The 27,007-nt window shown below is 42.6% G+C and overlaps 1 protein-coding gene across 6 annotated transcripts in view; it reads left to right on the top strand.

Annotated features, from left to right (window-relative positions):
- Positions 1 to 26,422, top strand: part of STK39 (serine/threonine kinase 39) — a 282,065-nt gene extending 255,643 nt beyond the window's left edge. For 2 of the 6 annotated variants that reach the window (XM_057744396.1, XM_057744395.1), the window contains 2 exons: positions 13,947 to 14,011; positions 24,886 to 26,422. In XM_057744396.1, coding sequence (XP_057600379.1) covers positions 13,947 to 14,011; positions 24,886 to 24,960 — 140 coding nt within the window. In that variant the 3' untranslated portion in view covers positions 24,961 to 26,422. Of the gene's footprint in view, positions 1 to 13,946; positions 14,012 to 14,309; positions 14,350 to 24,885 lie in introns of those variants that run through there. The other 4 variants (XM_057744397.1, XR_009055030.1, XR_009055028.1 and 1 more) reach the window with 4 other exon arrangements.
- Positions 26,423 to 27,007: the final 585 nt, after the last annotated feature.

Genomic DNA, 27,007 nt, shown 5'->3' with positions numbered 1-27,007 from the left:
ACTTTATTTATTAACTTCTTTCACAGTCTATGTGAGAATATCATTTTACATGAGCAGTAAATATGAACAGTGCTGTACATGTATAAAGCTTTTCATTTAAAAATGCATTAAAAAGTTGACATATTTAATGGTATTTTCAGTTGTAGCCCGCATGTTACATGCCTGTTAAAATATGTTTACTCTTACAAAGCCAAACCCAAATTTTATATTTCTCCAGACTTTCATAAACAATAACATTCTTCAATGTGTATAGTTAACATCATGTTTGAAACCTTGTTCCTGCAAGATAAGGCCCACAAGTCCATGGTGGAGCAGGTGTATGTGACTGGCCTCTTCCACCGTCTCACCTGTGTCTCCCTTCATCCCCCAGCCCAGGCTCGCTCCAGGGCGCTGGACCCCTTCAGTGCAGCGCTCAGACCTGCTCTGCTCCCGCCTTTCACATGCTCGTCCTCTGTCTGGAATACTCCCGGTCACCTGGCAAACTCCTGTTCTTCCAAGGATCACCTCTTCCTAGAATCCTGCCCGGAACTCTCCAGGCAGCTTGCCTCTAGGCCGTCCTGGCTGTATTCCTGCCCCGCCAGCAGCACTCATGTAATCATTCCTTTATGACTCCGCCCACACACCAAGCCAGGCAAGGTTGGCATTACTCTAGTTCGTGTCTCCCCCACATCTAGTAGGAACACCAGCTTAGGGTACACGCTTTTGTGAGAATTAGTGTAACAACTGAACGCTTATAGTATACATACTGGAATGCACACCTGCTTTCAAAAAGTCATGGATTTTAATAGGCAATAACTTGAATTTTCTTGTACCCAGCTTCTAACACTCCTCCATCCCCAGACAACACAGGGGAGCTGAGTTCTCAGTGGTCTCCTCGTGAGCTCCTTTCTCGTGATGAATATATTTACAGCTGAAGGATCTTGCGGTTAGTGGTACTGCCCAGCCCGCCCTCCTTGACATTCTGGAGGGTTGGAAACAGCAGAAATGAGAGTCCGGAAGGCTCTGAGTTTTCAAGTTGGGATGGGAGTGGGCGCAGCAAGATAGGAGAACACAGTCCAGGTCCCATACATATTATCATTGAGGGAGAGGAGACCTAGGGCATTATGCTGTGTGTCTAGCATAATTAACAGATGGGGTAAGTGTACGTCCTCCACACCCAGTCTCCAGCATCTGGGAGATGTAATGCAAGAGGCAGGGAGGAGGGTGTGTCAAGTTCAGTGTACTGTAGTCAGAAGGTACACTTGAATGCCTGAACTTCTTATAGGTTTAGTCAGATTTTAGGGACAGAGGGGCTTCACCCCTTCCTTCCACGGTAAAGGAGAACAATTCCACTTCCATTCGTTTCTGATTACCTAACATTTCCTTACTGTGAAATCAGTCCCATCCATAACGAGAGGTCATGGCTCGCATTTCATTGCAGATGCCTAGAAGAGTTAACATGTTCTCTTTCCAAAAAATACACCACTCGTTTATTTTCCTTCATTCCATCATTAGTTATGTGCACCTTCTTTGAGGCCGACCCTGTGCTGGGTGTTGGGTGTACCACAGGGAGCTAAAGAGACCTCGTCTCTGTCTTCACGGCTCTTTGGCCTTTGCCGCTTGGGGACAGGGAGGAGTTCGTTAAGCACCTGATAAGGTCGAGGAGGTGACTTCTGAGGGATGAGCTGGTTGTGTACAGCGGAAGGGGGAGGTCTGAGACACACGCTTTTAGAACTTCCCTCTCATCAGCTCCGCTGAGCTCCTTCATCTTTGTGGGGGGAAAGTACCAGCTTCTGAAAAATACTGTTTTATCTTGGCAACCAGGTACTTGCTGATCTTTCCTTTGTTGACTTGTTTGCTGCCTGCTGGGTGCCAGGCCCAGTGCCGGGTACTGACTGCAGACCCAGAGGTGACGGATGGCTCTGCTTTCAGGGAGCTTCAGTCTAGCTGCCTTGTAAGCAGGGTGAGTGTGTCCTTTATTTTTTAGGCTATGACCTAACCTAGAGTGAAGACCCAGTCAACCCTTGAATTGCTCTGCTTTCTTATTCTTAAAGAAAAAAGTTATTCAGCCTTGCTCTGTACCTTTCACTGGCTACTGAACCCTTACTTTAAATGTTTTGAAACATACCACAGTAAAGAAAAAATAAAACCCCAAAAAGTGAAGATGAAAGAGGTGTCCTTCTCTGGGGCAGTGCCAGGCAATGTGAACAGAAGGTCAGCGCCCTCCTCCTCTGCGTGGGCAGGCCACGTGTGTGAGATGCTTGTGTTTGGAAGGCTGCCACCACGTGCCAGGCTCAGCGTCCTTCAGATCTCGCGGCTGTTTGTGCTTGTGCCAGATGGCTCTGCCTCAGTTGGCTGCGTTGGCCCATAATTTAAGTAGCATGCCTCACATCGGTGTGTTTACTGTCTCATTAATTTTAACTTTTCCAAAGCTTGTCCCAGTCCAGAAGGCGCTGGGTTAAATCTCACGCTGTGTGCATCTTATTAATACGTAATGATTGCAAAACCTCTTTATAAAACAGATTAAGGTAAAGAGAGAGTGACAAGAAGAAAAAGCCCTATGAAGTTGTGTTTTATTTCCCTTTGGCATATTTCCTCTGACTGATGAGAATTTTTCTAAAATTCGTATGATTTTACAAGGTCGTAAAGACAGCTTAAAGACTTATACGACTTAGGTTGTACAGACTTATTTCTGGAAGTGTTTTTGTTCTTAATCAAGGGATTATAGGCACTGAGAGAGACACAAATCGTTTTTAGCCTTATACATACAGTACACTGGAGAGCAGTAGCCCTGTTGTCTTAGTTTGTGCTTAGTTAATACTTGCTGCTTATAAGTCTTCCCTCAACAATGGCTGTGAAGTGTCATCATAATCCCAGAGTATGTTTTGCCTCCATGCTTTATATACATGTAGTCTTGTCAATATCTCCAGAATGTGCTCCTGGGTGTAAGACTCTTCTCTTGGAATCCAGACATCTAGCATAATTCAGTAAAATCTTTTTGCCGTAGACCTGCAAAGGCTTTTCTTGGTGCCTCTAGAAATCACAGTTGGCTGAATTTCCTGTGTCTTATCTCTTCTGCCTTCCATGATATGATTACTTCCTTCTCTTCTTTCATTCAACTCAGACTTATGACCTACACATTCAAACATCCCTGGTGGAAGAGGGTTGAGGTTTCTGAACTGTACAGGAAGCTCTAGGAGATTTTCCAAGAAGTGGGCTGATGCTGCTTGAGCTCTGATACCTGTATAAATGTTTTATTCATTTACTGGACGACCTAGAAGAAGATCTGATAGACACTCTACCTTACCTCTCAGATGAAGAAATGCCTATGGTTCCTCAACAGAGACTTTTGGTTCTTTTTGAAAAAGCCTTTCTTTGGCTTAACCCAGAAAAGCCACATTTGTATTCGTGGAACCCCAAAATACTTTCATTGTCAGAAAGCGGCTGTAAAAAGACTTCACCAAATATGTACATGGAAAGATGCTCCATTAGGGAAATGCAATTTCAAACCACAGTGAGGTTTCACTACACATTAATTAGAATGGCTAAAATTAAAATGACTGATCCTACGAAGTGTTGACAAGCGTGTAAGAAACTGCATCTCTCATGCACTGCTGGTGGGAATATATAATGGCACAATTACCCACAGAAACATTTTGACAATGTCTTTAAAAGGTAAACATATATCTACCGTATGGTTTAGCCATTCTGCTCCTAGGAATCTACCCAAGTGAAAGGAAAATGTCTATACAAAGACTTGCATGTGAATGTTGATGACAGCTTTGTTTGCAACAGCAAACTCTGGAAACAATTCTAATGTCCATCCAGAGGTGACTATGTAAACACACTCTCACATACTCATACGGTGGAATACTTCTTAGCAATAACAAGGAAAGAATTGTTGATACAGCGCAACATGGATGGATTTCAAAATAATTATGACGTGTGCGCAAAGCCAGACCAAATGAGTACATACTCCATGACTCCACTTGAATGAAACTTTAGAAAATGCAGACTAACTTCCAGTGACAGAAAATGCAAGAGTGGTTTCCTGGAGAGAATAAAAAGAGGGGAAGGTGGGGGGAAATTATAAAGGGTCTGAGGAAATCTTGGGGTGTGATGGATATGTTCGTTGTTCTGCTCGTGGTGGTGGCATACACCTGTGTCAAAACGTATCACATTGTACTCTTTAAATATGTGTGGTTTACTGTATGTCGAGTACACTTCAGCAAGGCTGTCATAAGAAGAAACAAAAGGCCCCACCTCCAAGCTGCTTGCATCAGTGCAAGAGAGGGTGGTAGTGGGCGTTCGGGACAATGATTGTTAAGGTTAGGACTTCCCAGGTGGCGCAGTGGGTAAGAATCCGCCTGCCAATGCAGGGGACACGGGTTCGAGCCCTGCCCTGGGAAGATTCCACATGCCACGGAGCAGCTAAGCCCGTGGGCCACAACTACTGAGCCCGTGAACCACGACTACTGAGCCCATGTGCTGCAACTACTGAAGCCCACGCGCCTAGGGCCCGTGCTCCACAACAAGAGAAGCCACTACAGTGAGGAGCCTGCGCACCACAACGAAGCGTAGCCCCCGCTCTCAGCAACTGGAGAAAGCCCGTGTGCAGCAACGAAGACCCAGCACAGCCAATAAATAAATAAATAAATTTATTAAAAAAAAAAAAAAGATTATATAGGACATGACCCCATAAGAATCTGGTAAAAGCTAAACACCCTTTCCCTAGTAATGTGGGCGCAGAATTTTGCCTACAGTTTAGAGGGTTTTACGACAAAAAAACCCCGGATTAAGACACCTATAGAATTCTTCCTACTTTTTGAAGAAGTAAAGCACTACTCAACAACTGTGTCTGCTAAGCAATAATCCTCTTTTCTTTTCCACAGCAAGTAAATTAATTCTTACCTTCATCTCAGATGCATGTTGCGTATTCTTGGCAAGCGCGACTTTAAAGTGTAGCCATTCTTCACAGTTAACTACTGGTACATCACCTCCACCAGCTCAGTGAGGCCACGGTTTCATTGATTATACCGTTTCATTGCTTTCAAAATGAACAATAATAACATAATGATTATTGGACACTTTCATTACTACACTGCGGTCTGGTTCATAAAACTCTACCTTGGGCACAGTAAAGGAAAATCAGGATAAAAATATCAATTTTATTATTATATTTTAGAGCACACATTTCATACCAGCCATTTTAGCTGTTGCATACTATTGGAGACTTTCCCGTTATGGCAAGATAATAAACTGGAATTTGCCCAAACCTTAAGGAGACTGGCAAGTGTATTTCTGTTTCTTTCATTTCCTGTAATACCTTCCTGCTGTATGTTAATACTAATTACTCAACTTTGTTTAAAATTTTGATCCCAAAGGTTGCTTGCTTATAGTACCTGTAACATTCTAAAATCTTTTTTTAAATTAATTTATTTATTGGCTGTATTGGGTGCTGCACGCGGCCTTTCTCTAGTTGTGGTGAGTGGGGGCTACTCTTTGTTGTGGTGCGCGGGCTTCTCATTTGTAGTGGCTTCTCTTGTTGCAGAGCATGGGTTCTAGGCACTCAGGCTTCAGTAGTTGTGGCTCCCGGGCTCTAGAGCGCAGGCCCAGTAGTTGTGGTGCATGGGCTTAGTTGCTCCACAGCATGTGGAATCTTCCTGGACCAGGGATTGAACCCGTGTCCCCTGCATTGGCAGGCGGATTCTTAACCACTCTGCCACCAGGGAAGTCCTAAAATTTCTTCTAACTACTGCTTTTTCTCATCATCCCGGATCCTGATTCTGAGCGAAATGCAAAGAAACATGTAGTATGATACACTGATTCCCTCAAATATTTTATTTATCGTTTGTACAGTCTTAAAATTTAGATAATGAAAATGAAAACACCTTCTAAGGTGATCGTACTATGTCTATCCGTGGATGGAGTCTTAAGGTGTCCCAGGGAAAAGACTCAGAGGCATAAGTTTGAATGCAGGTGGTTTTTCAAGGAGTGCTTTCATGATTGACACCTGGGAGGAAGTAAAGGAAGTAGAATTTTGCAGACGGAGGAATTAAAACTAGGATTCACCCACAGCCAAAGCCTCCGCTAATCCCACAGGGAGCTTTGGATCTGAGCTGACCTTGGAATTGTCCTGCCTTGAGGCACTGGGGCCTCTCTCCTCTTGTGGCCAGTCACTGATGCAGGCTGCCTTTGGGGAGGGGGCCAGCTTGGAGTGAGACAACACGCTTTGGAGAAGGGAAGTCCCAAAGAGGGGTGACACTGAGCGTCGTCAGCCACCAGTAACCCCCACAGATGGGAGGACCGTTGCCTCATTCCTCAAGAGAAGATCTGGGCAGCACAATACGTAGTGTTCACGGCTGTCCACCCCGGCACTGCACGGACCCGCCTGGGAATCGCGCCTCCGGGAGCGGTCCGTCTCATTTCCTGGGGGAGAGCTGTAGCAGGGAAGGTCAGTGGGACTTTGAGTCCGCACTGTGGCAGCTGGTCTTGAGGTCACACTGGTACTCACCATGTCCTTCCTCTGCTACCCATTGTACGTTCGCTTTGTCTGGGGACCACCTATGCTTGTCTGGCTGGTTTACCTGGAGAATGACCTAAACTCTCTTCTCTGAAAGAAAAAAAAAGAAAGGGGGGGAATGAAAAATGGTCAATCTTGGTGGTTCCTTGTAGATGAAATGGGGTGGAGGTAATAGGGATAAAAAGAAGTAAACCGGTGCAAATCTATACTAAAGGCAAAACTGTCGGAAATTGTGAATGGATTAGAGGTAACAGATGAGAGAAATAGATCAAGATAAATTCCAGGTTCCAGTTCAAGTTGTTGTCACAGGAGGACCCTGACCCTCCGCTTCCCCACAGACACACTGAATCTGTAGCTACCTGTGGAACAGTTTCCTCTGAAAGAAACCCCCAAATTAGCTGAGCACCTCCTTCACATCAGGCACATGAGAAGAAGCCCGCATTAAAACAGGCGGAAGCGGCTGAGGCACAGTTTTCCCGTAAACCCCACCCTGGGCACTGGTGACCCACATCGGGAGGGGACTCAACGCCAGGCTTCTCCCTGAGGAGTGCAGGGCTTGAACCCCACATCGGACGCCCCAGCTTTTAAGACCTGCACCTGAGAGATGAGCCCCCAAACCATCTAGCTTTGAAAGCCAGTGGGGCCCACGTACACAAGATGCACAGGACTACAGTGGACTGAGAAATCGTTGTCAGGGGCTTCCCGGGACGTACCGGGGCTGCAGCCAGGGCCCGGCATGCGGTGATGGAGGTGAACTAGATGGACCCAAGGCGGGGATCATCTCATAATATATACTACATGGAAATAATATGTTGTACAGCTGAGGCATTTCCCTTTCTGTATTTTTCCTTTTTTTTTTTTTGAATCTCTGTTTTCCAGAGCCTAGCACAGTGAAGGGCAGAGTGAGTCCTCAATGAATGTTTATTGAATAAGGAATGGATGTTTGGCCACGTTGAAAAAAAAAAAAAAAAAAAAATATATATATATATATATATATATACACACACAACATACAAATGTGTTGTACACCTTACATTTTTTTAAATGGCCAATTTTTATTTTTTTATTGAGGTATAGTTGATTTGCAATCTTGTGTTACTTTTTGCTATACAAACATTGATTCAGCTATCTTGATTCAGTTATTCACTTCAGCAGTTACTGAGTTTTATATATACATATACACGTTCTTCTTCATACTCTTTTCCATCACGGTTTATCACAGGGTAGTGACTATAGTTCCCTGTGCTCTACAGTAGGACCTTGTTGTCTATCCATCCTGTATATACTAGTTTGCACCTGTTAATCCCAAACTCCAAGTCCATCCGGCTCCCACTCTATACCCCACCCCTTGGCAACCACCAGTCCGCTCTCTACGTCTGAGTCTGTTTCTGATTTGTAGGTAGGTTCATGTGTGCCATATTTTAGATTCCACATATAAGTGATGTCCTATGATATTTGTCTTTCTCTGTCTGACTTACTTCCCTTAGTTTGATCATCTCTGTCTATCCATGTTGCTGCAGATGGCATTATTTCATTTTTTTTTAACTTTTATTGGAGTATAGTTGATTTACAATGTTGTGTTGGTTTCAGGTGAACAGTAAAGTGAATCAGTTATACATATACATTATCCACTCTTGGTTTTTGTTTTTTTTCATTCTTTTCCAGTATAGGCCATTACAGAGTATTGAGTAGCGTTCCCTGTGCTGTACAGGAGGTCCTTATTAGTTATCTATTTTATACATAGTAGTGTGTATATGTCAGTCCCAATCCCCCAATTTATCCCCTCCCCGTCATCCCCTGGGAACCATAAGTTTGTTTGCTACATCCCTGACTCTACTTCTGTTTTGTAAATAAGTTCATTGGATTCTACTTATAAGCAATATCATATGATGTTTGTCTTTCTGTGTCTGACTTCACTCAGTATGACAATCTCTGTGTCCATCCATGTTCCTGCAGATGGCATTATTTTGTTCTTTTTTATGGCTGAGTAATATTCCATTGTATATATGTACCACATCTTCTTTATCCATTCATCTGTCATTGGACATTTAGGTTGTTTCCATGTCTTGGCTATTGTGAGTAGTGCTGCTATGAACACAGGGGTGCATATATCTTTTTGAATTACAGTTTTGTCCGGTTATGTGCCCAGGACTGGGATTGCTGGGTCATATGGTAACTCTATGTTTTAGTTTTTTGAGGACTCTCCATACTGTTTTCCATAGTGACTGCCCCAACTTACATTCCCACCAACAGCGTAGGAGGGTTCCCTTTTCTCCACACCCTTTCTAGGATTTGCTATTTGTAGAGTTTTTAATGATGGCCATTCTGACCGGTGTAAGATGGAGCTTCATTGTAGTTTTGATTTGCATGTCTCTAATAATTAGCAGTGTTGAGGATCTTTTCATGTGCCTGTTGATGGCCAATCTTTAAAGTCATGGTTGCCTAGGATACGAAGTATTCATTTGAAATGAGCCAAAAGTTAATGGATTTGCTTTGGGAAAGTAAGTTAGCTTATTTTAGGAGACACATTTGTAGAACTTCTTCTATGATATGAATAATTCTTCTATAAGAGGGTATTAACCTGGGGTGTTTAGAATCTTAGAATCCTCTATGTTGACATGTCTCAGGCACTGGGGATGTCGCGATGAACCGACAACGTTCCTGCACTCACTGCAGCTTGTGTGCCTCTTGGGGGGTGGGGTGGTGAGTGAAAAGCCACATCCCCAAATTCGTGAACATACAGCACGTCTGGTGATGACACGCGCTCTGGAAAAGGTCTGGGTAGAGGACTAGAGAGTGAGGCTGTGGAGGGCTAGTGATAGGGCAGCCAGAGACACGTGAGCGGCAACTTGGAGGGAGAGCCCTCGAGGAGCAGCATTTCTGGCAGAGACAATGGCAAGTACAGAGGGTCTCGGGTGGCAGCCTGCTTTGAACTCTCGAGGAGCAGCATGGAGGCTGCTGTGGCTGGAGCAGGGGCAGCCAGAAAGCACGGTGAGGGATGAGGTCAGACGTGGACTTGAGAGGGCTGCCCGTTATGGAGACTGGTTTTTTGCTCTGAGCTGCAAAGTCGGCAGGGAGCTTTGAAAAGAAAAGTCACGTGGTCTGATCATGTGTTAGAAGGCTCATCTGACTGCTGGATGGAGGCCAGACTCGGGGGACCGAGATGGGAGCAGGGAGACAACAGGTTATTGTACAAATCTAGACAAGATGATGGCGGCTATACTTGTGTCGCAGCAGTGGAGGTGGTGAGAAACCGTCAGTTTCCGTGTCTGTGGATATATGTCACGTGTGTGAGAGAGAGAGAGAGAAAGGTCAACCTTTTTCAGAGATGGATGAGATTTTGTCTGGGTTATCAAAGAGTTTAGTGGGGAAATCAGATCTGTGAGAGATAATTTCGGCACACAGTGGTAGAGGTGTAGAGGAGAGTGGGGGCTGCAGAACCCGTCCTGGGAAAACTCAGGGTAGGAAATGACGAAAAATAAACTAGGCAGGTAGGTGAGGCTGGATCATACGGAGGGTCTGATGCAGGGTCTGATGGACCACACTTAAACTGGAGCTTTATCCCAAAGTTGATGGGAACAGTTAGACAGTATTACCGAAGGGGGCAACATGTTCCAACTTATGACTTAACGTCTCCAGGTAACTCTGGTGTGAGAAACAGGGCTCTCGAGACGTTTAGACTGAAGGCGAGGAAGAAGTCTCACAGTTGTCCAGAGGAGAGGCAACGAGAGAATGTTTATTACGCACTTGCTAGACATGAAGCACTACACTGACCACTTTGGTATTAACTTAATCCTCAGAACACCGCTGTCAGGTAGGCCCCATTAACATCCACATTTTACAGATGCACAACGTCAAGCACAGAGAGGCTAAGGAAACTTGCCCAAGTTCCTGGGGCCACACAGCTCTAGGAGGATTTGAGCACAGGCGCTCTGGCTGGAGAGCTCAGGCCCTTGCACACTGTGCTACACTGCATCTCCAGAAGATAAGAGCCTAGAGATTTAGGGAAAATAAAAGGACAAATCTCTTGTTTTGTCCCAAACTGGATTGTTAATTAGCCATAATTCTGCATCTGTGCTACGGCAGTATCCATGAGAAACCCACCCTCCTAGCCTCTCCTTTTCTCCTTACTTAGAGCTTGGATTCTCTTTTGGCACCATGTCTTTTTCTTTGCAGTCTCATGCTGCCTTTCTGCACCAAGGCAACCTACAGGGTGTGGCTTTGGGTAAAACATATTGTGACATTATCGTCTTGTCAGGTAACCCAAGTCTACGCTTTTGTCTTATCTCAGGATTTCTTACTAAGGGAATACATCAGCCTTGGGGTTCATTTGGTGTGCTTCCCCCCAAAGTTTCTGTTTGAGAATAGCTCAAATTAAGTTGCCTCCATTAGAACATCAGTACTATATGAGATTGCTGTGAAATACGCTGGTATGTGGGGAGAAAAGCATATCTTTTGAATAATCGCTCAGACTACAAACACAAACTGTAAACAGTCATTATCTAACTGTCAGAATGTGCAGGGTCCGAGTAGTACAAGGAGGTTGTGGAGGAAGCAGTGTCTGGAGGATGCCCGATTGGTTTCCCGGAGAGAAGTCAGCTCTGCTGCCTGGCCTCTGGTGCATCACTCCTGGGACAGCCTTACTTCCTTCTCTGTTTCAGTTCAGGAGGGTATTGAGCATCCAGCACCTTTGTCCATGTGGTTGTCAGCGATATCATTACAGCTTCGTAAAGGACGATACTTATGTACGTTAGGCCAGATGTTATCCAGAAGAGCAAATAGAAACCTTCCAGCCCCGACAGAGATTCCAGCCTGATGTGTGATGCAGGGACACAAAAAGAGCAGGAGATAGCAAAGGTATCATGTAGCCCCAGGGGTAGGGCAAGAGGGCCACAATCCCTGGGGCCTCAGTGAGTATTATCTGTGTCCTGTGTGGTCAAGAGACAAGAGAAAGCACCGAGACCAAAGACAGTGGGCTAGGGAGGGAGGGGACAAGTGCCAGGAGTAACACAGGCTGCATCAGAAACTAGGGGAATGAGTTTTCTTTGGGAAAGCCGGGAGGGATCCGAAATGAGTTGATGGCCGCTGAGGAAGCAGGGTTCAGAAGCCACGTTTTTTTGGAAACTAGGGTATCTTAAAACAGGACGTTATCAGCACATGCTTGAGGAGCTCTAAGGTAACAACCAGCCCTACCCAGCCCGTCCTTCTCAGCTCACGTTCCAGGTAAGGAGCGTTGAATTTAGAAATCCAGGTGCAGTCAGGAGAAGGGAGAAAACGGTGACACCCATCTTTTTAATGAGCGTTGCTACTAGAAGAGAAATTAGCATCACCCTGAATTTTATGTGATGTCAGTTAAATGAAGGTATTTTGTAGCACTTTACAACAAATTAGAATCAACTAAATTGAAAATAAGCCAAGCAGCTGGGATAAGTAATCAGGTAAGTGGCCAGTTTTGCTATTTTTTGCTTGGAGCTGAAGACAGAATTTGAATTTCTAATGTCCCCCGAGGTGTAGGGTTCACAACTGGGGACATGGTTTTGGGGATGATTGTTTAAGATGCCAGCAGCTCAGTGTTGCCTTCCAGCCTACACACTTGCTTGTAGCCATGTTCCTTGGAAAATGGCCCTAGTGCAGATGCGGGTCCACCGGAGGGAGGGTTGTGAATTAGCGTAGGACGCAGCTCTGCCTTTGGCGGAACACGAGGGAGCAGACTGGAAATAGATGACCCAGAACAAGGCAGTAAATCATCCACTTTAACGGAGAGGCTCTAATCAAAGGACTGAAATTCATGTGAAGACTTTATGGCCACTCATGAAATCAGCCCAGAGCCAAAGACCTATTAGAACACTGTTATGCTCTCAGAAAAGGGTGACTCTGTTCAGTTGCTGCAATTTGCATGTAGTCAGAAAGCCCTGGTATCATGAGCACTGGCTTTAGCGGGCAGGCTCCCGCCGCAGGGCTGCTTACTCCGAGAGCCAGTGCTTCTTGTGTGGGCTGCTAGATGATCTTAGTGTCTGAGATACGTTCAGGAAACTGTGGAGGAGGCCAAAAGAAGACTGAGGTTGGTGGCCCAGGATCTGTACATGTGGTGTGTGTAAGTTTGCTGTGGGCGGAAACAAGGGAGAGAAAAAGATGAGTGGGGGAGAGGGGTGTTAACAAAAAGAAAACTATCAATTACTGAGATTGGAAGTATTAAGAGGGCAACAGATGAAGATAAAATGGTGCTTATAATTATGGTTTATGAAGAGAAACAGGCCATATTGAATATATAATTTTCATTTTTGTCCTCCGCAGCAGATGGATTAGATGAAACTAATCTGCCGAAAATCCATGTATCTAAGTTGTTTTCAGTCAACCTTAGAGAAAAATAAAATTTGCACAGATTTCTTTCTACTTTACAAGGTCCCTACTTGAAACACTTTTCTCAAAATATTTATATGTTTACTATTTTCTCTTCAATTATTTTTTCTTAAAATATTCAGGTAACTTTTCAGATGCCTAATTACTAAAGCAGCAGGGGATTTTCCTCATGAAAAATAACAAGGATGAACAGGACCTTCTCTCCTATTTCTTCAATAATAACTTCTCTTTCTTTGACCAATAGCACTTACTTGACGTTCAGTGCTTTACACTTTGGGTTTGGATGTGCAAAGAGCAAGGTGTTATTTCCGTCAGCGTCATCCCTTAAGAATTCTGTTCATACACAGCTCCCTAAGCAGAAAAGCCTGACTTCTCTACGAGAGCATCGTGGCACCACAGAGAACAGGATGGGTCTCTGATGAATTTGGCTAATACTATAAACATATCTGCACTGTTGAGCTCCAAATGGACAGCCTGTCGTGCTTGACCCTGTTCAGCCAACTCGGGTGTAGCTCAAGGTGGTACTTCACTGCTTTGAGCGATCATTGTGTACTGAAAGCATTAAAACCCATGTCCCAGTCATAGAGGTGATCCACTGTATTTTGTTGCTTTGATAACAACGGGTACAGAGAGTTGAGTGAATTTACAGGGACAGGAGCTCAAATGTGCTGACCTACTAATTCCAAGGAAACGGGTCTTTGCAATAGCTCTCCTCTTTGTTTTGTACTGCCCTCTCCTGGCTCATAGATCTCTTAATAATGAGTATTGAGAAAAACCAGGTGGTGGAAACACTGGGGGCTACTAACATCTCTACTTTCCACGAGAAAGTAATTTCCCATTTTATTATAGAAAATGTGGGGCCGACATACAGTGATGGATTCAGATGTGCTGTAAGATATAGGTTGTGGTAGAAAACGTCTTTGTGAGAGGAATTGGCTCATTTATATGGACTTTGTAATGTCTGTGAAGGAAATGATTTTGCAGGTTATTGCATCATTAGTCAGATTTTCTGAATCACTGATGTGAAAATCCAGTGCTATTGGAAATAATTTGGACACTTTTTCTCCATGTTTGTTTTTTACAGTGGCTGCTAATTTACAGAAGATTGTAGATGATCCCAAAGCTTTAAAAACATTGACATTTAAATTGGTAAGTGGAAAGTTGTGGAATGAAGGTGAATATTTCGCCATGCTGTGCCAACAAGGAGTAATAATGTGATTGAGTAACCTGTCCCATAGTTCTGTTGTTTTTTTTGGGGGGGTGGGTGAGGGGGAGAACCATTTTTGCATTTGTCACTTGCCTGGGAATATTTTCTTTCTTTTTTTTTTTTTTTTTTTTAACAATTGGAATATAGTTGACTTACCATGTTGTGTTAGTTCCAGGTGTACAGCAAAGCGAATCAGTCATACGTATATCTTTTTTTTTTTACGATTGTTTCCCCATGTAGGTCATTACAGCATACTGAGTGGAGTTCCCCGTGCTATACCGTGGGTCGTAGTTAGTTATCTATTTTATATACAGTAGTGTGTATATGTCAATCCCAATCTCCCAAATTATCCCTCCCCTCCCCTTTCCTCCTTGATAACCATAAGTTTGTTCTCTACATCTGTGACTCTATTTCTGTTTCATAAATAAGTTCATTTGTACCATTTTTTTTTTAGATTCCACATATAAACAGTATCCTGTGATATTTGTCTTTACGTGTCTGACTGACTTCACTCAGTATGACAATCTCTACGTCCATCCATGTTGCTGCAAATGGCATTATTTTGTTCTTTTTTATGGCTTGGGAACATTTTCTGATCGTGACTGGATATTTCCTTTTCCATGCGCATAGCTTGTTCTTTTACCGTCACATCTTTAAGAGCAGCCATCTGAGAAGCCTTGAAGTCTGTATATCCTTTTGCTTCCAGTTTGTATGGCAACTTGACCATAAATACAAAATTAAACTGAGTTCAAAGCAGCACTTTCAGGAAAGCTTAATAAAGCTTTCCTGAAGCAAAAGCCAAGTGGTTCTAACTTTTAAAAATTGAGGCCGATTGTTCTAGAAATGGTTTAAGTAATTGGAAGCAATTGTAGAACAGCCCTCTGAAGGCTAGTGAACAAAGACATAACATTTTAACTCCACATTTCCAATCACAGTAAGAGATTCTCATAGAGAAGAGACATTCCAGCAGTTTTTCTAAACTAGTAAATTTTAAATTTAAGAACCAGGGTGGCCACAGAGATACAGATCCTAAGCATTCTGGGGTCCTTGTGAAACTGAGAGATTATGATCATGGCCAGAAATGGAGAGAAGTCCTAGTAGTCAAAAGCGACAATTTTCCTGAAAGTTTTTGCAAACAGTATGTTAAATGACTCATTTTTAAATTATAAATTAATCTCATCAAGGGCCAGTCAGAATGCTGCCAGCAATTTAAGGTCTAGATGACCAGCGCTTTGCTGTGCACAACCCATACTGACGGTCAGCTTTTTTTATTTCCTGTGAACATTTAACGGAAAATGTGCTTGGCCAAAAAAATGCTAAATGATTTGTTACAGTAAACGTGAGCCTGGCGCTAATTAACTTTGTGGGTCTCAGTCCTCATCTGATTTCACTCAGATGGCCAGGCTGGGTGATAAAAGAAAAACACAGAGATTGTTACAGAAAGAATGTAGCTGATGAAATTCATTTTGTTTTCATAATAAAAGGACATTTTAGTCTGACAAAGAGCGAGAAATTAACAAATTGAAAAACCCGTCTTGACTCTTCTGTCTCCTCTGTTCTGTTTCGGATTCACCTGCATCTTTGTAGACATGTCTCAGCTCTGTGAGGATATACGGATGACGAAAATGGCGCCCCGTGCCTGCATCTCAAGCCAGCATTGATGTTTCTTTATTCATTTTTTTTATACTGCAAAAAAAGAAGTTACAACACACCACCACCAGAACATTTTTCCAAATTTTGAACATGTCAGCCAAGAGATAAGAGATTAACACCTTCATGCTGGTTTAATCCCATTGTCTCTAAACTCGCTTACCTAACAAAACAGGAGTAGCCACCCTGGGCCTTTCGTAGGACTGAAGGTTTTGTAAAAAACACCCACTGTACTGTCCCTAGATAGATAGTAAGAACAGCGTGAAACTCTCCCTCATCTCCTTCTCTAATCAATTTGTTAGTTCCCTGGATTCCCTCTCTTGACTCTGCCCTCCTCTTCATCCCCACTTCCAGCTCCCTGGTGGGATCCTCTTATCTTCGGAAACTGAGCTTCCTGCCTATAATTTGCCAGCCTCCAGCTCTGTTTACCACGCTGGGCGCCAGCCCGCGTAATTCTCCCTTAATTCCAGAACGCCCCCGACACTTGGCTGGCTCTCCACTGTCCTCTTCTGAAACTCAAACCCTGAGCATGGCTAAGGAAGCCCTCCCTGGTCAGACTTCCTTTAGGTCCTGCGCCACCTTTCTTTATCCCCCCATTCGCTTCTTTCTCTAGTCCTCTCTCCTCCTGTCTTCATCTGCTGACCCTTTGTATGTACATACAAAGGGCCTCTCCTGACTTCTCTAGGCCTGCTCTGTCTCGCCAACACCTAGACACATTCCAGTTTTCTGCTTTAATTTCACTTCTCCAACAAGCTTTTTCTGACACCCAATCTTGGCCTCAGTGTTCCTCCTGTATTCTCTCCCCGAAAGGTTATATTGTATTGAAATTATGTAGAATCTTATTTGTGTCTGATAAGTCTAGAGGCTCCAAGCGGGCAGCGACCTCTGTCTTGGATCCCCTGCACACAGCAGGGACTTGATCATAATTAAAATATATCAGAATAACACAGACCTCGTGTAGGAAAATTTCAGCCACGTTAATTTTCTTTTACATTTGTTTTCATCCCTGTAAAATAATTAAGATTGTGACTCTTGCTCTGTGCCCTCTTTTTACAGTCTCTCTCAAAATTCCTTGGCCTTGCCTGCCGAGATAACGAGAGCCACTACCATTTCCTGTGCATCCACCGTTTCCAGGGCAGTGCACGAGGCCTTTTACAGACTTCATCTCAGTGAACTCAGTCCTCACGATCCCCCAAGATGGTGATGTTATTGGGGCCATTTTACGTCTTGGGAATCGGAGGCTCTGTGAGGTTAACTCACCCAGGATTACACAGTGTAGAAGCTAGGAATTCACGCTCAACAACTATTAGGCTTACAGGCATGACCCTGCAGCCTTACGGTTCACAGTCTTCTGTTTCTCTGTGGATTCACCTCTTAGATGCCTGGACACACTCACACGGGTTGGGATCAGATCTTCTTTGTACCTTAAGCAGAGTGCGTGATACTGGCCTGTCTGGCGCAGGAAGATTGGCAGGAGAAGCCGTGCAGGTTTCTCTTTCCCCTTATAGCTTGAGAATGTATTGTAATGTGTGGCATTCCCAGTACATGGAAATTGATGGCTTTTCCCCAAAAGATAGTTAAAGATGTTAAGTATAAAGGCAAACTCAGGCGTGACCTTCTGTTTCTGTCATTTAACTCTCCATCCGGCCCTAGTTAAAACCTGAGAGGGTTTCTCTGTGGTTTGTCAGTTGCCAGCCAGTTTGAGACCCACTTGACAGAGCTCATTTGAACTTGCTTCTTGGCTTAATCTTCTGTAGGACACTGACACCCTGGTAAAACCACAGCGATCCAATTTGGTTATTTTACTGCCGACCAGAAGATCAAAGTGTTTCAGAAGCGTTTTTCCTCCTAAGCTGCTACCGCTCGTAGTCCTTTCATCTCTCAGCTATTTATTATTTTAATCTCATCACTTTCTTTGCCTTCTAAAGGAGACTGTAAGGAGCCTGAAAATTATCTAAAGAGTAGTAGTTAGTCCTGTGGTTCTTCACCTGGCTGCATGATGGTTTCATTCAAGGGACTGTGGAGACACTTTCAAACGTTACTAATGCCTGGGTCCTATTCCAGATTGCCTGATTGTTCTTCGTTCAGCCTGGGCTTCGGGAACTTTGAAAGTGCCCCCTGGTAATTCCAGTGTTTAGCCAAGGCTGGGAAGCATTCCATTTGTAGATGACTCTTTTCTCCAATCTTTCCTCTCCCAGCTGCCACCACTATTTAGAAATATTTGGCTTAAGCTTGAAAAAGTGTCTCATATATCTGCTTATATAAGAAAAACCACAGTCTGAAGGGCAAGGGTATTGGTTATCTTAAAAAGTACGCTTACTTTTTTTTCCTCCACCCAGTGAGGTCTTGAGCTTCATTTGACAGATAAGATAATAAGTGAAGTATGATTTGCGTTGTTGGCACGGCTGGGAGCAGGGAGATCAGGAACCTTCGTATCACTTTCAACAAAGTGGTTCAGACATAGAGGGCATTTCAGCTCCAGTTAGTACATGCTTTGGGTTTGACATATCAGGATGGTTTTATTGTTGTAAGCCTAGAGGCGAGTCTTTATAAATGTTTTTTAAGTCATTTTTTTAAATTTGCTACCTTGGAGTTTTGTAAAGTAGGTAAGTCTTGCCGCTTTCCATGTGGAATTTTTGAAGTCGCGTTAGTGAAAATACAAAATATTTAACTTGCCCTTGAAGATAGAATACAAATTGTAAGTACAGTTGACCCTTGAACAACATGGGTTTGAACTGGGTGGATCCAATTAGATGCCAAGTTTTTTCAGCAAACCCCTACAACAGTCCTGACAGTCTGTGGTTAGTTGAATTTGCAGATCTAGAGGAACCATGTTTAAGGAGGGCCAAATACAGGTGGGCTTTCGACTGCTTGGAGGGTGGGCACCCCCAGCCCCTGCATCGTTCAAGGTCAGCTGAACATGTAATTAACATCCAGTTGGTACACACGTCCATGAGCAGTATCGATTTCAGTTTGTGAAGTTTAATTTTAGTTTCTGAAGTTGAATAACATGCATTGCGGATAGCAGTATTTTTTAGTTGAAGTGTAATAGCTTTACAGTGTTAATTTCTGCTGTACAGCAAATTGATTCAGTTATACATGCACATATATTTTTTTTTTATATTCTTTTTTTTATATTCTTTTCCATTATGGTTTATCATAGGATATTGAATATAGTTCCCTGTGCTATACAGTAGGGCCTTGTGGTTTATCCATTCTATATATAAAAGCTTACATCTGCTCAGCCCAGCCTCCCTGTCCGTCACTCCCCCAGCCTCCTCCCCCTTGGCAACCACACGTCTGTTCTCTATGTCCGTGATTCTGTTTCTGTTTTGAAAATAGGTTCATTTGTGTCATATTTTAGATTCCACATATAAGTGATATCATACGGTATTTTTCTTTTTTTGACTTATTTCACCTAGTATGATAATCTCTAGTTGCATCCATGTTGCTGCAAATGGCATTATTTTGTTTTTTTATGGCTGAGTAGTTTTCCTGTGTGTGTGTGTGGGTGTGTGTGTACACACACCCACTTATCTGTCAGTGAACATTTAGATTGTTTCTTTGTCCTGGCTATTGTGAATAGTGCTGCCATGAACATTGGGGTGCATGTATCTTTTTTGGATTAAGAGTTTTGTCTGGATATATGCCCAGGAGTGGGATTGCTGGGTCATATGGTAGTTCTGTGTTTTAGTTTTCTGAGGAACCTCCATACCGTTTTCCATAGTGGTTGTCCCAACTTACATTCCCACCAACCGTGTAGGAAGGTTCCCTTTTCTCCATAGCCTCTTCAGCATTTATCTGTAGACTTTTTAATGATGGTCATGCTGAGTGGTATGAGGTGATACATCACTGTAGTTTTGATTTGCATTTAACTAATAATTACCGATGTTGAGCAGCAGATAGCAATTTTATAAGCATTTTGGTAATTAATGACTAAAGAGCCTTGTTTCTCGAGGCTGCATGACTAAGGTGACATTTCCCAAAGCACAGGTAAAGCCAGGACTGAAATTATATAAAACTAGCTGAGAGTATTAACTTACTCCCCCTATGAAACTGTCAGTTCAAGAAGGTCCGTGTAGCAGCTCTGCCTCCTGTTCAGTTTGAAACAATGGTTCTGCAAGTATGGTCCCTAGATGGACAGTGTCCTTTACCTGAAAACTTGATAAGATGTGAATTCTGGGGCCTCATCCCAGGCCTAAGGAATCAGGATCTCGGGGCAGTGGGGCACAGGAATCTGTGTGTTAACACACTCTCCAGTTGGTTCTGATGCTGAAGTTTGGGAACCACTGCTCTAAAGGAAAGGGAGGTTCACACCTTGCAGAGCACAAGGGTAGAGCAGAGGTTCTCAAGCTCTACTGAGCCTGTGGATCACCTGGGGAGGTCAGAATATCCCAGTGCCCAGGCCGCACCCCAGAGCAATTCAGTCACAGCTTCTGGAGTGGACATGGGTATCTTTTCAAACTCCCCAGGTGGTTCCAAAGCGCACCCCGGCTGGCGGTGGCGGGAATCCTTATGATCGATGCTGGACAACCACGTCTGCAGCTCCTCCACAGGACGTGGGCCACACCTGCCGGTCTGGCAGGAGGGGTGAGGGGAGGTGGGGGTTTTCAGGAATCAGCACAGACACTTGAGTGAGTGCCAGTGGTGTTACACTATCATGCTAAGTTCCTGATAATGTATACGTTTTCCTTTGAAGCAGAGGTTCTCAAAGTGTGGGTCCTGAGCTTCTGGGGTTCCTTGAGACTCTTTTAAGGGATCTTAAATGTCAAAACTTTTTATAACAATACTATAGCAATACTTTGTGTCAACATTGGCGTAAACGCCATTGTGGTTAAAGCTACTAATGTTGGCACAAATCAAGACAGGAATGTCAAACTGTAGTCATAGCCATCGTCTTCAAAGCACGCATGTTGTCACTCGGTAAATAAGGAAAATTTTACAAAACAAGCGAAACTGCCTTAAATTCCCACTTGAGAACACATCTTTTAAATATTCTGTGGGATGAGACGGGAAGCATTTCTTTAGTATGGAAGGTTGTCTCCAGGAAAAGCACTGGTGAGATTGAGTTGTGAGCCGAACGAGCCTTTTTTTTTTTTTTTTTCCCTCTTTTTCCTGGAACATCACTTCTACTTGGAAGAACAGCGGACACACATTGGCTATTCAGACTAGGGATTTGGCACACATTTTTTTCAAAGTGAACTGAAGCCTGACACTTCTAGGGAAACAACTGACAATATTTGTTGTCAATAAGAAATTTCAGATTTCAAGCAAAAACAGGATTTTGGAAAACTTGTATCTGCCACAGTAAGCTTGACAGGACCGCCCGCCCCAAGCTCCAGTCCTTACAGGCTTTTCTGATGAGGTTGGTGATGGGTAATACCACTAAAAATGATTTGTGTAATATGTCAGCATTTGGAAGGTTTGCATAGCTTAGGGATTCTAAGAAAATCCTACATGGGTAAAAGATCCACTCAAGGGCAAAATAGGCCAGTGTTTACTATAACAGAGTTATGAAAAGTTTAATGTGGTGGTTTCACATTCTACATTGCGACTAAGCTGTAAGAAAATACCACTTGGCATGTTTTGGCATAGTAACAAATGATATCCACAATTATCTGGAAAGCCTGTTCAGATACTCCTCCCTTTTCCAGCTACATATTTGTGAGAGACTGGACTTTCTTTATATACTTTAAGGAAAAAGCAATCGAGGGAATGCAGATACAGGTGTGAGAAGCCAGCTATCTTCTATTAAGCAAAACATTACAGATTTGCAAAAATGTAAACAGTAGTACCACTATTCCCAAATTTTTGTTTTGGGAAACTATGGTTATTTTTCACGAAGATTTCATTTATTAGACTGCAGTGGGTTTATTTCTGTAAAGTTTAATGACTCACTAAGTGAATACTTCAGAAATACCTTTTATTTTCTAAGACGGTCAGTACAATGTAACCTACATAAACATGTTTTATGTTGTAAAATATATTTAATACTTTACAAAAAGTATTTTAATTGATGTATAATTGATTTATGATGTTAATTTCTGCTGTACAGCAAAGTGGTTCAGTTATACATATATATATACACATTCTTTAATATTCTTTTCCCATTGTGGTTTATCATAGGATACTGAATATAATAGTTACTTGTGGTATATCGTAGGACCTGTTTATCCATTCTCCATATAATAGCCTATATCTGCTAACCCCAGTCTCCCACTCCATCCCTCCCGCAACCACCTCTCCCTTGGCGACCACAAATCTGTTCTCTATGTCCATGAGTTTGTCTCTGTTTCATAGATATGTGGAATTGAACATATGACACACACCTAAGTGATATCATATGGTATTTGTCTTTCTGACTTACTTCACTTAGTATGATAATCTCTAGTTGCATCCATGTTGCTGCAAATGGCATTATTTCATTCCTTTTTATGGCTGAGTAATATTCCACTATATATATGTACCACATCTTCTTTCTCCATTCCTCTCTCGATGGACATTTAGGTGGTTTCCATGTCTTGGCTATTGTGAATAGTGGGGCTATGAACATAGGGGTGCATGTGTCTTTTTGAGTTACAGTTTTGTCTGGTGACATGCCCAGGAATGGGACTTCTGGGTCATGTGGCAACTCTATTTTTAGTTTTCTGAGGAACCTCTATACTGTTTTCCACAGTGACTGCAGCAACTTACATTTCCACCAACATGTAGAAGGGTTCCCTTTTCTCCACACCCTCTCCAGCATTTAGTTATTTGTAGACTTTTAGATGAAGTCTGACTGGTGTGAGGTGGTACGTCACTGTAGTTTTGATATGCATTTCTCTAATAATTACCCATGTTGAGCATCTTTTCATGTGCTTGTTGGCCATTTGTATTTCTTCCTTGGAAAAACGCCTGTTTAAAGCGTCTTCTGCCCATTTTTTGATTGGGTTGTTTGTCTCTTTGTTGTCGAGTTGTATGAGCTGTTTGTAGATTTTGGAAATTAAGCTCTTGTCAGTGGCATCATTTGCAGTTATTTTCTCCCATTCTGTAGGTTATCTTTTCATTTTGTTTATGGTTTCCTTTGCTGTGCAAAAAGCTCAGAAGTTTGATTTGGTCCCATTTGTTTATAAAATTTTTTTTAACATTTCTAAGTCAGTACAATAAATGTAACTCACATAGACATAAGCGTTTAGAGTTCTTGGTAAAGTCTGAGAACTGCTGCTTTAATGGTTTCTGGTCCCTTTCCTCTAGATTTCAGTACCATTTGCATGTTGCCCTCATGAGCATTTTGCAAGCCACCACAAGGCAAGGACTTGGCTTTAAGAACGAGCTACAGAGATAGTTGGAGGAGGGAGGGCTGAGAGCCTTGAAGCAAAGCCAGGTCAGCTGGCCTGTGCCTGTTTGCCAGGAAACAGAACATGGGGTGGCACATGGACTCCCTGTGCTGTGTACCCACATGATGACTGGTTTGACTGTGCGTTCTCGTGATACAGTCTCACTTCCATTGCTGTTCCCGGGAAGGACTGAAGGTTTTTATTTCTAGCCATTTTAACCTGCTGCTATCCACATTGCCAGATTTCTGATGTGGCTTTCAAACGCACTGATGTGCTTCACACCTGCTAGCCTGACCTCTTTGTCAAGCACAGCAGCAGTGGTTTGACCTCAGATGTTTGTCAGCTTGTCTCTGCCCCCATCAGTGGGTTGAGTAAAGGACGTTGTTAGCAGTAGCTACAAGGAGAGAAGGGAAGGTTTAGGAAGATAGATCAAGAAACAGTGGTAGGAGGAGGAGGAAATTGATGGCGGGTGGTAAATATCATAGTATCGGTATGACAGACCCACCAGAAAATCTCCCAGCTGAGAGGGCTTCTATGCCTTTACTGCTCTGTTAACAGTGATGAGAAAAGAAGCGCCTCTGATCTTTCGGCCCCCGGCAATGCAAACAATGAAAATTGTACTTTACCAAATGTCTTATCTGTCAAGTGCAACTAGAGACGTCATTAGACAGGCACAAACTGAATTATTTAAATGTTAACTAATATTCCTGTTCTTTAGGCTATGGATTTTCTTATTAAGCATAACTGCTCACACGGGATGTTATTTTAAGGATAATTATTTTAAAATATTCAAGTTCTGTGTTCTAATTAGCTGCTTGCTTTAAAGGAAAACGCTGGGGTTGGCAAAGGGCTGAGCTTCTGTATGGTTTTTTGGAGCCTTGCTAAGCAGCTTCACAGCGATGGCTGGAAAGGGCTTTTAACCCCGAGAAACTAATTGTTTTGACAATAATTTAGCAGGCACTAGGCCAGGAAAAGGTGTGTGTGGCCCTTTGGTAATTAATTGCCCATTCCCAGGCATTCAAACTTTTTTCACCCCACTTGTGGTACTTTATCATGTCCAGTTCTGATTTACGTACTGTGGAGTGAAGAGGCAACTTAGAATGGTGACCTAAGTATCCTGTGTGTGTGTAGGAGAGGGAGGTAAAAAAAAAAAAAAGAGGAGAATAAATTGTGAGTTAGGGCCAGTGAGAGCTTGGATGGGCAATGGCTTATTTCCAGTTTCTTTGGACTTTGAAATGATAAAGTATTTAGCACACTATAACTCGGGCCAATTGTAGGCAATAGATATGTCCTGGATTATTACAGATTCTGTTATGGAAAAAAGAATGATGGTACCTTTCCCTGTAAAAATTACTCATGTAAACAACAGCTGTCTATGGTGAGCATTCTACTACTTGGTGACAACTTTTTTTTTTTTTCCTGGCCAGTTTGACAGAGGAGGTGATTTTGGTAAAAACCAAATTACCCTTGAGTATGACCTATTAGATCTCCTCTGCTCATTTTCATAATATTCTTTTAAAATAAAGCATATTGAAAAGCATTTTACTTAGTTGAGAATGTACGTGTACCTTCCTGGCAGTCCTGTGGTTCATTGGCAGTTCCAGTGGTAGTGGTTTCCCGGGTAACAAATCCCTTCGCCTCTGTCTTCTGTACTCAGTGGCATGAGGTCCACATTTCTCAGGGCACTAGCACCCAGAAGTCACTGAAGAAGTGATTCCTAGGCTGTCTCCTGGAAGCGATGGGACACCTGGCCCCATAAAGACTGTGCTTAGATCTGCCTTCACACGAACGAGTCTGAAAAAAACCAGTAGCAAGCAACCAGCACTGAGGTTTTCTTTTTCCCTTTTCAGGCTTCTGGCTGTGATGGGGCAGAGATTCCCGACGAAGTGAAGCTGATCGGGTTTGCTCAGTTGAGCGTCAGCTGATGTCTGTCCCTTGATGTCACCCTGATCTGTCATGCCTCCCCTCGCCACGCCCACCCCCCAACCTTTCCCTTCCCTGCCACTTCCTCCCACCCCCTAGCAAATTCAGAGGATTGTGAAGAGGCCGGCTTCAACATAACGGGATAAACAAGAATTGTTTTTAAACTTAACAACACTGAGTTCTGCTTTATTCTCTAGCAACCCACAGTATGAGAACAAGCAAAGCCACAGCTGCACGACTGTTGCTCATTTTTCCAAAAGCTATTTAATATCCTCAGCCATCAATTCGGATCTCCCTTAAGTGAAAAGAATCTGAAACACACTCAGGTGGTCCTATTTATTGGCAACAAAAGGAATTTTTTCTATCAGAAGCCTATTTCTTCTCCCATTGTCGTCCTTTCTGTTATAATACTTTAATTGTACATCTGACAATACTGCCTCTTATGTTGAATTTAGAAATTAATATACTTACAAAATTAAGATTAGCCAAACTTGAATTCTAGTTTTAAAACTGTGAATTTTATTTTTCATATATTTATGCATTATACACCTTAGCGATAAGAAAGAAAAAAACGTTTTTGATGATATATGCTTCTTGCAGTTGTACTCTCTTGTTATTTAAACAAAAAGTTTCAGGTCTATCTTTGGAGTATTTATAACTTGTGATTTTTGAAATGACTGAGTTAGGAACTAGGATGCTTACTCTTTCGGTTTGCCTGGAAACCAGTCCACAATCTGATTGTCTTGTGGGAGAGGGCGGTGCCTTGCTAAAAAACAAAACTTTCATATTAAGAAATGTGCCTGAGGCTGCTTTACTCGGGAATAGTCTCAGATCTAAAATTTCCTCTACATAAAGTGGCATATGTAAGTTTTGCTTCACTGGAACGTTTAGGATGCTCTATAAAATGTTGCCATTCTATTAGATTGCTGATTACGTACCCACCTCTGATTTGACGCCTCCTGAAGTGATAGGATCTGTCGTTCCAAAGGTGATAAACTTGAAAATACCAGACTCTGTGTTTTACTTGAAATTCTGCAGAATACCCAGATGGAGTGAAAAATAGAAAGGGTTTTGTGCAATGACTAAAAGGTAAAAACGCTGTTAAGTTTCAAGAATAAATACTTTCAACCCAAATAGTCCTCTGCTTGACTATATATTATGGAATAGTAAACCTTAGGATTTTCAAAATTGGAGTCTAAACTTTCAGGGAGGTGGCTCCCAGACGGTACCATTTGCTCTTTCCTAGCTAACCCTAGGTATGGCAGCTCTTTAATGTACTTTAAAAAGCAAATATATATTACTAAGGAAAAAAAAAGTTATTTATAATTGCCTTGTCATAATTGTTAAGGTGTTCTAGAGCCATTTGCATACAATTTAATGTAATTTCATTCCATTCTATTGTTTACACAACGATTACTCAAAGATGACTGCAAAGGTAAAAGGAAAATAAAAGTGTATTATTGCACAAAGAGATAGTGTCACATTGTTTCATTCCTCCTCTAGGTAGCATCTGCATTGCTGCAGTGATATTTAGCGCTTTCATAAAATGCCTAGCGAGAATTCACTGGTGAAAAGTGCCCCAGAGGAAAACTCAGGCATCCCTCCCATCACAGAGAATGAGGCTGGACAGTGAGCTTGATTAAAGAATGAAAGACAATATTCACACTCCACGTAGACAGTCTGTCTTTAAATCCAAAACCACAGGGCTGCAGGGGACAAGTGAGAAGAACTCCTTCCAAACGCTAAGGCTGGAGTGGTTATAGGACTTGTCCACAGCCTTTCAGAGCTGGCCTCCTAGGCCCTTGGCTTCCTGACACCCACTGTACAACTTGTGGCCAAAACAGTGTAAGACGTATGTAACTCTACTTTGCAATATAGTAATAAATAATGCTATATTTTCTTTATGCCCGTAGTCCCATATCTTTCCTAATGGTATTTGAGGGAGCTTACATATATTTATATACTAGGATAAAGGTTTTCAAATACATAAAGAAATTAGGATGAAGGTTCAGTAAGGATTGGCTAACAAGATGAATGCAAGTGTAAAGT

Source organism: Hippopotamus amphibius, chromosome 8, assembly GCF_030028045.1.
Source record: "Hippopotamus amphibius kiboko isolate mHipAmp2 chromosome 8, mHipAmp2.hap2, whole genome shotgun sequence".
Classification (NCBI taxonomy): domain Eukaryota; kingdom Metazoa; phylum Chordata; class Mammalia; order Artiodactyla; family Hippopotamidae; genus Hippopotamus; species Hippopotamus amphibius.
The sequence above is the reverse complement of the archived record's forward strand: the minus strand, read 5'-3'. Positions and strand labels throughout refer to the sequence as shown.